Source organism: Palaemon carinicauda, chromosome 15, assembly GCF_036898095.1.
Source record: "Palaemon carinicauda isolate YSFRI2023 chromosome 15, ASM3689809v2, whole genome shotgun sequence".
Classification (NCBI taxonomy): domain Eukaryota; kingdom Metazoa; phylum Arthropoda; class Malacostraca; order Decapoda; family Palaemonidae; genus Palaemon; species Palaemon carinicauda.
Genome location: NC_090739.1, coordinates 6,138,022 through 6,148,021, shown reverse-complemented (window position 1 = coordinate 6,148,021; position 10,000 = coordinate 6,138,022). Strand labels below are relative to the sequence as shown.

Here is a 10,000-nt window from a genome sequence, read left to right as displayed (position 1 = left end):
CCATCTCTTTCTACGCTATCTGTTTGGTTACTCGCTACGAAGTAAGGGTATGAGAGGGTGTAAGTCTTCGGAGAGAGGTATGTCAGGGACTCCTGTATCCAACTGTACATTCATCAGAAGTTTCAAACACTGCACTACCATCATTACATAATCACATCATTGCATTTCCAACTGCTTTAATTCAGGATATTTTCATTCAACAATTTCCTTGGCATTTTTTTTTCTTTTTTTTTTAACGAGTATTTTTTTTAATCCTTTTTCCGATTTGTATCAACCACTTCAAGTCCCTCATTAGCAAGGCAGCCCTTAATTTTTCATCAAGGGCTGAATTACCTTCAGCAAACTTCGTTCCATCTGAATATTTAATCATACGATCATTTGATGTTTCTTTTGGATTTAACATTTCTTTTTAAGTTTCTTAGTAATTTTCTATCTTTTTAAATCCCATTTTTACCTCGACTTCCTTATAACTCTTTTTACATCCTAATCACTCAACTTCTATCATATAGTGGTGGCCAGAGTGGTAACGTCTCTGGCTGGTGATCGCTAGACTGGGGTTAGTCATGCTCAAAGTCGTTAGTTCCTTTGGTTGCAGTAACCTAACCATCCTTGTGAGCTAGTGATGGGAGGTGTGGGGGAGCCTATAGGTATATCTGCTAAGTCATCAGTAGCCATTGTCTGGCCCTCCTTGGTCTTAGCTTGGGTGGAGAGGGGGCTAAGGTGCTGATCATATGTATATATGGTCAGTCTCTAGACCACTGTCCTGCTTGATAGGGCAATGTCACTGTCACTTGCCTCTGCCATTCATGAGCTACCTTCAAACCTTTAAGCCTTAAACATTCGAATGGGGGGTTTGGAGGACCCCATAGATCTATCTGCTAAGTCATCGGCAGCTACTGCATGGCCCTCCCAGGTCCTAGCTTGGGTGGAGAGGGGGCTTGGGTGCTGATCATATAATATATAGTCAGTCTCTAGGACACTGTCCTCATTGCTAGGGCAATATCACTGTCCCTTCTCTCTGCCATTCACGAGTGACCTTTAAACTTTAAACAGATAATCTACAATTTGTCTGAAGAGTAAGTTACGATGGAGCACACAACTTCCTAGACATTCATTATCGTTTTATCCTTGTTTCATAACAGCGTGCATTATTTATTCATAACATCAACAGTAACAACACCATCAGAAAAAACGATAACTACAACAACAACAACAATAAAAACATCAGTTACAACAACAGCTGAAACGGTATCAGCTACAACAACAAGAGCAAAAACAACCTCAGTTACAATAACAACTGTAAAAACAACCTCAGTTACAATAACCAGTAACAGAAGAAGCAGCAAAAACGATATCAACTACAACAACAACAACAGCAAAAATGACATCAGTTACAACAACAACAGCAAAAACCCATCAGTTACAACAACAACAACAGCAAAAAACGTCATCAATTACTACAAAAACAGCAAAAATGACATCAGATACAACAACATCAAAATAAAAAACGACTTCAGTTACAACAAAATAAAAAACGACATCAGTTACAAAACAACAGCAAAAACGACATCAGTTACAACAACAACAACAACAGCAGCAGCAGCAGCAAAAACGTCATCAATTACTATAAAAACAGCAAAAACGACATCAGCTACAACATCAAAATAAAAAACGACTTCAGTTACAAAATAAAAAACGACATCAGTTACAAAACAACACCAAAACGACATCAGTTACAACACCAACAACAACAGCAGCAGCAGCAAAAACGCCATCAATTACTATAAAAACAGTAAAAACGACATCAGCTCCAAAAACAACAAAAGCAAAAACGAAATCAGTTACAACAAAAAAATATAAGCAACAGCAACGACAGCAAACTATAATAACATTAGGTAAACGCAAGTGAATGCAACTCTATTTGAAGCCCAGGAGAGCAAACACTTCATCCCCGAAATTTGATTACTAACGTTTGCTTCGTAAATATTAACGTTTTCAAACGTTCTTCTGCCCTGAAATGGCTTATTTTCCATTTGACACAACGTGTGTGCGTGTGTATATAATTATGTATGTATATAAAAACATACACTCGCAAATAGCGCAGCGGAGTGCTATTTACAGAGGTGTTAAAATTCTTTGACACAATGTGTGTGCATGTGTATAGTCAAATATGTATATACAAACATATACACACACGCACAAGCAAATAGCGCAGCAGAGTGATATTTAAAGAGGTTTTAAATTTTTTCGCGTGTGCGAATGTGCAAAATTATATACGTATATATACGTATGCACAAACACACGCAAATAGCGCAACAGAGTGCTATTTACAGATGTTTTGAATTTTACGCATGTGCGTGTGTATAATTATATACGTATACACACGCAAATAGCACAGCAAAATGCTATTTACAGAGGCTTTAAATTCTTCGCATGGGCGTGTGTGTATAATTATATATCTATACAAAAACGAAAATAGCTCAACAGTGTACTATTTACAAAGGGTTTTTTTTTTTTTAAATGAAAGAGACGCATTGGATAAATGTAGTTTTTTTAATTGACTGTCAACAATGATAATCGATATTGGTCCAAAAACCTGATATTTGTTTAGTAAGAGAAAATGCACGTTTTGATTACTAGGGAAAAGTTATTCGTAGAATTCACTCATACATTTAAAAATCCTCCATCCAGTATTCTATACAGTATTCTAGAAGTTTTATTCTAGCTGTGACCAAAGTTGTGGAATGATCTTCCTAATCGGGTAGTTGAATCAGTAGAAATTCAAAAGTTCAAACTTGCAGCAAATGTTTTTATGTTGAACAGGCTGAAATAAGTCTTTTTTAGTCTATCTATCTATCTATCTATCTATCTATATGTATATATTTATATATATATATATATATATATATATATATATATATATATATATAAATATATATATATATATATATATATATATATATATATATGTAGATATATATATATATATATATATATGTAGATATATATATATATATATATATATATATATATATATATATATATGTATGTATATATATACATACATATATATAATATACATATCTATCTATCTATTAATATATATATATATATATATATATATATATATATATATATGTATATATATATATATATATATATATATATATATATATAAATTATATGTTTTGATGTTGTTAATGTTCTTTTAAATATTTCATTTTGATTTTTTCATTAATTCTGATATCGTTTATTTCCTTATTTCCTTTCCTCACTTGGCTATTTTTCCTTGTTGGAGCCCTTGAAATTATAGCATCTTGCTTTCCCAACTAGGGTTGTAGCTTGACTAATAATAATAATAATAATAATAATAATAATAATAATAATAATAATAATAATTCTGAATCATAGTTATTCGATAAAAAGACCTTGTAAAAATTGACATAGTTTTCGGATTAAATTAATAAAAATGCCAATGTTATTATGAAGGAAATAAGCTCCTTGAATGAACTTATTACATCAGAGCAGTTTTGGGAAATAAATGTCATTACCTTCACCAACGAAGTTGGAAGGAGGTTATGTTTTCGCCCGTGTTTGTATGTTTGTTTCTGTGTGAGTGTTTGTGTGTGAACAGCTTCCTGGCCACAATTTCAATCCTAGAGTAATAAAACTTGCAGGGATTAACTTATGTCAAAAGCTGGAAATGATTAAATTTTGGAAGGTCAAGGTCAAAGGTCAAGGTCATGGTCAAGCAAAATATCCAATTCACATAATCAGCCATAAGTTTGGACATTGTTGTCACAGAGACTTCCAGCTTGGTTCATATCTGAGTGTATGAAAATCCTCGCCAATTAATACAAGTTAAAGTCAAAGTTCAAGGTCAAGGTCGAGCAAAAAGCCGAGAAATAAGCTACTACGGCGGAGGTCTGCTCTCTAAAGAGTGCTCCTCTAGTTTTCAAGTGTAGTAGTGAGTGTGTTGGCTTAATCTTTGTAGTGCATTTCAAATTTAACTCTATTTTAGTAATTTCCATATCGGTTCTTTAGAATTGATGGCATTTTGATCTATATTTTTGCTGATGCCGTTTTGATGAGATTTAAATTTGGGGGCGATCCTTTGACGAAGTATCAATTTCAGTTTGATTGAAATCATTTCCAAGGTTTCAATTTTTAAGCGATTTTATTTTGACGAGGTAACAGCTTGAGTGAGATAATTTCGACAACATTTCTGCGTTTAATTGACATCATTTAGAAAAGGTTTCAGTTTGGGCGAGATAATTTAGCTGAAGCTCCAGTTTGAGCGAGATCATGTCGTCGTGGTTTCAGTTTGAATGAGATCATTTAAACGCATTTTCATTTGAAGTGAGATAGTTTTGAAAAAGATAATTTCAACGAATTTCAAATTGCGAGAGATCATTTAAACGCAGTTTCAAATTTAGCGAGACAATTTCGGACAAAATTTAAATTTAAATGAGATCATTTCTTTAAGGCTTCAGTTTGAGTGAGAACATCTGAAGAGGCCGATAAATGATCTCGAAAACACGGACGAAGACAAAAAGTTTCTAGTGGGAAGCAGAGATAATATTTTTCTTTTAGTATTCTTTTATCCTGATATTTTAATCTCATTGACAGGAAACTCAAGTTGCTGTTATACTTTTACGTAATTTTTCACTTACAAAATTAAACTCATAATATTTTGCATTCTCGAACGGTCGGTATAAATGTGTAAAAAAAAAAAAAAAAAAAAAAAAAAAAGTCACGTAACTCCATTGCAATAAACAGGAAAACTTCGAGATCAACGAGTTAAAAGAAGAAGAAGAAGAAGAAGAAGAAAAAGAAGAAGAAGAAAAGGAGAAGAATAAGAAGGAGGAGAAGACGAAGAAACACGAGGAGGAGGAAGAAGAAGAAGAAGAAGAAGAAGAAGAGGAAACAGGGAGGAGGAACAAGAAGAAGAAAAATCAGGGAGGAGGAACAAGAAGAAGAAAAATCAGGGAGGAGGAACAAGAAAAAAAAAAGAAACAGGAGAAGGAGAAGAAGATGAAGAAGAGGAAGAAACAGGAGGTGGAACAAGAAGAAGAAGAAGAAGAAACAAGAGGAAGAAGAAGTAAAAAGAGGTGGAACAAAAAGAGGAAGAAAAAACCGGAGAAGAAGAAACAGGAGAAGAATAAGGAGGAGAAGACGAAGAAACAGGAGGAGAAGGAACAAGAATAAGAAGAAACAGGGAGGAGGAATAAGAAGAAGAAGAAACAGGAAGGAGGAACAAGAAAAAAAAAAGAAAAAGAAACAACAGAAGAAGAAGAAGAAGAAGAAACAGGAGGTGGAACAAGAAGAAGAATCAGGAGAAAGAAGAAGAAACAAAAAGAGGAGGAACAAAAAGAAGAGGAAGAAGAAACAGGAGGAGTAACAAGAAGAAGAAGAAGAAGAAGGAGGAGAAAAAGAAACATGAGAAAGAAGAAGAAGACTTGGAAGCCCTTTTTATCCACTTCCCAAGCATTCTGCAAAACTGACACGGCAAGGAAACCACCGACGAAGAACCCAAAGGAACAAATAAAAACAACAAAGAAAAATAATATCACAAAATAAGAGAGAAAACCGTTTCATTCACCGTGCCAAACCACCGCTTGGGGCACCCGAGGGAAACTCTTGAAAGAGAGTTGCGTGTCTCACAAGTCATGTCCCACTTTCTTTTTTCAAGAACAGGAAAAGGGAGTTTTTCTCTCTGTCCTTCACGAGACAAGGCGACCCCAAAGTTCATTTTTGGGCTACCTTACAGCAAAGGTAGTAGGTTGGCCCCAGCCACCCGTTGAGATACTACCGCTAGAGAGTTATGGGATCCTTTGATTGGCCAGACAGTACTACATTGGCTCCTTCTCTCAATCAATCAATAATAATAATAATAGGGAAGTGGGGAATATGGGGAAAGGAAGAGTACCCCTGGATACAATCCAGTTTATAGCTCAAAGGCAGGTACTCGGGAAGGGAAAGATTAAGGAAATAGGGAGAAAGAGAAGTACAGGAGAAGAATAAAAGAGAGGGGCAGACCCTCTTGCGATATTAGGGAATTGGTATTATTATTATCCTTCTCTCTGGTTACAGTTCACTTTCCCTTTGCCTAAACAAACACCAAATGGTCTGGCCTATTCTTTATAGATTCTCCTCTGTCCTCATACACCTAGCAACACTGAGATTACCAAACAATTCTTTTTCACTCGAGGGGTTAACTACTGCACTGTAATTGTTCAGTGCCCACTTTTCTCTTGGTAAGGGTAGAAGCGACTTTAGCTATGATAAGCAGCTCTTCTAGGAGAAGGACACTCCAAAATCAAACTACTGTTCTCTATTCTTGGGTAGTGCCATAGCCTCTGTACCACGTTCTTCCAGTCTTGGGTTAGAGTTCTCTTGCTTAAGGGTACACTCGGACATACTATTTTATCTAATTTCTCTTCCTCTTGTTTTGTTAAAGTTTTTATAGTTTATATAAGAAATATTTATTTCAATGTTACTGAATCGTAAAATATTTTCTTTTTCCTTGTTTCTTTTCCTCAGTGGGATATTTTTCCTGTTGGGGCCCCTGGGATTATAGCATCTTGCTTTTCAAACTAGGGTTGTAGCTTAGCAAATAATAATAATAATAAATTATAACAGCTGCAGGTCGTTCTCATACCTGCCTAACTGACCCCATAGCCTTATCAACTCCCGGCATTATGAAAGCGAAAGATATATGTAATTGTAATAGTCGGGAAACACGTAAGAAGGAAGAGGATTCTATAATTTGGTTTGTGGTGGCCTTTTGGTAACGTCCCTGCCTGGTGATCGCCAGACTGGGGTTCCAGTCCCATTTAAACTCGGTAGTTCCTATGGTTGCTGCAACCTTACCATCCTTGTGAGCTAATGATAAGACGTGTGCGGGACCATATAGGCCTACCAGTCAAGTCAATAAAACCCATTTCCAAGGCCTCCCTGGTCTTAGCTTGGGTGAAAAAGGGACTTAGGCGCTGATCACATGTATATATGGTAAGGTCTCTAGGGGAGTCTAGGGCACTGCCCTGCTTGTTAGGGCTATGTCACAGTCTCTTGCCTCTGCCATTCATGAGTGTCCTTTGAAACCTTTAGATAGCTTTGGGAAGGGTTCATCGAATTATCCATATGGAATGTCTGAACAGTTAAGAATAAGTGTGTCATGTGGTGACTTTTAATTACAAACGCTTTAAATTAAGACAAAATTACAATACGAGTCAGAGTTTTAATCATTCAATTGATCTACAGTATATAATGTTTTATAGCTATTTAGCACTGCACGCAATTTTAAGAATAGTTTGGATAAAAAATAGCAGTTTTTGACACATTTCAAAGCCCTGCGATGGTTCGCCTTACCACATAAACAACTGAGATAATTTTAATTATCCATGCTTTAATCTACAGTCCATTTCTTTTAGCGAGGCATATTCGCACCGACTCGCAGCGGTGCCCTTTTAGCTCGTAAAACTTTCCTGATCGCTGATTGGTTGGACAAGATAATTCTAACCAATCAGCGATCAGGAAACTTTTCCGAGCTAAAAGGGCACCGTTGCAAGTCGGTGCAAATATGCCTCGCTAAAAGAAATGGACTGTAGTACAAAATTACAATACATTACTGAGTTTAAATCATATCTTTAATCCACAGTACAAAATGATTTCTCGGCCCGTCACTTGCGCGTCCACTTTCCGAAATGACGAGACAATTCCGTAATTCCACGAGACCCAGTTCGAAACTTCATTGGAATTATGTCGGATTAACTCTCGAGATAGCACGCATAGCTGGTTGACTTAGGCTCTGCAGTGCTGTGCCTAATTCTGACTCGAAGTTATGCTTAAATAATAACATCATGCTTTGTGAAACATGATGGTGTTTCTTCGACACAGACTGATGGCTTGCAATGTTTCACGAAGCTTTGTAAAATAGATTGATTAAAAGATAATTTTAAAAAAAATAATACTCATTGCGAGATTTATGCTAAATAATCTTTTAGAGAGAGAGAGAGAGAGAGAGAGAGAGAGAGAGAGAGAGAGAGAGAGAGAGAGAGAGAGAGAGAGAACGCACGTATTTTACACTTTACGGTTATATATATATGTATATATATACATATATATATGTATATACATATACATATATATATATATATATATATATAAATATATATATATATATATATATATATATATATATATACACATATATACATATATACTGTATATGTATATATATACATATTATATATATATATATATATATATATATATATATATATATATATATATATATATATATATATTATATGTATATATATACATATAAATATATAAAGAGAGAGAGAGAGAGAGAGAGAGAGAGAGAGAGAGAGAGAGAGAGAGAGAGAGAGAGAGAGAGAGAGAGAGCATTACACTTTACCGTTATCATAACCCAATTAACGACTCTTCTCACCAATTAACCTCATTCGTTGCACCTAATAAATAACAGATAATCTCATTCATGAAATCCGGTTTAGCCTCGATCTCCTAAACCGGGGTTTACACGTTCGAACTGTTCGTCGAACCAGGTTGTCGAACCTGCTTGTCAAACGCTTCGAAGAGGTGGAGTCAGTCGCAAATGCATAAGGTTTGTGGACAACGAAGCCTCGCCCACTAAAGACAGGCTAGATCTGTCTTTCTTCGAACTGTTCGACGAACATGTTCGACAACCATATACCCTGTTCACATGTTCGAACATCATTACATACACTTGTCTCTCGAACCACGTTCGACAAACCGTTCGACCGTGTAAATAATAACCTCACCCATTGTAATGTTGCTTTTCAAATTCCTTAATAGAGCAATCAGCTCAACTATTCTTCCTTTTCATCCCATTTCAATACTGTTATATTTACGTCTCTTCCTCGTGTCCTTAACAACCTGGAAGTTCATTTGTGAGTGGGTGTATGAAGAATATTGTTGTATTCATGTGTTAGCCATTACATTTCAATGACAGAACGCAATACTGTATTCTTCACAATTTGAATCGGATCCGGGTGATAATTACATTTGCCTAACTCGTTGCGAATGTTACTATTATTATTATTGCTGTTGTTGCTGTTGTTGTTGTTGTTGTTGTCGTTGTTATTACTTGCTAAGCTACAACCCTCGTTGGAAAAGCAGGATGCTAAAATCCCAGGGACTACAACTGGGAAAATAGTCCATTATTATTATTATTATCATTATTGTTATTATTATTATTATTACTAGCCAAGCTACAACCCTAGTTGGAAAAGCAAGATGCTATAAGCCCAGTGAGGAAAGGAAATAAGAAAATAAATAAATGATGAGAACAAATTGACAATAAATAATTCTACGAACAGTAACAACGTCAAAACAGATATGTCATATATAAACTATAAAAAAGACTTATGTCAGCCTGTTCAACATAAAAACATTTGGTGCAACTTTGAACTTTTGAAGTTCTACTGATTCAACTACCCGATTAGGAAGATCATTTCACAATGTATGTTTGTATGTCTGTCTGTGTGTTTGTGATTCGCATAACTCAAACCTATTAGACAGAATCTCGTGAAACTTGGTTAGATGATTGGCCATGATCCAAGGACAATTTGAATAGTTTTTGGGAGTGATTGGGTCAAAGGCCAAGATCACAAAAAGGTCAAAAGGCGTATATTAAATTGTTTGTGAGTCTGTCTGTGTGTTTGTGATTCGCATAACTCAAAAACCATTAGACAGAATCTCGTGAAAATTGGTTAGATGATTGGCCATGATCGAAGGACAATTTGATTAAATTTTCATGGTGATTGGGTCAAAGGCCAAGGTCACTATAGGGTCAATAACGTTTGGCCATAATCCAAGGACACAAATTTATTAAATTTTCATGGTGATTGGGTCAAAGGCCAAGGTCACAATAAGGCCAATAACGTCCTTTTGCCCTATCGTGGTCTTCTGGGAGTGATTGGTCAAGGTCAAGGTCATAAAAAGGTCAAAA

General features: G+C 35.5%; 1 protein-coding gene across 1 annotated transcript in view; it reads left to right on the top strand.

Annotated features, from left to right (window-relative positions):
• The window catches only part of LOC137654818 (uncharacterized), an 8,966-nt gene extending 3,758 nt beyond the window's left edge, over positions 1–5,208 (top strand). The window contains exons 2-3 of the mRNA XM_068388771.1: positions 1,143–1,299; positions 4,780–5,208. Of these exons, the coding sequence (XP_068244872.1) occupies positions 1,143–1,299; positions 4,780–5,208 (586 nt within the window). The remainder of the gene's footprint in view (positions 1–1,142; positions 1,300–4,779) is intronic.
• Positions 5,209–10,000: the final 4,792 nt, after the last annotated feature.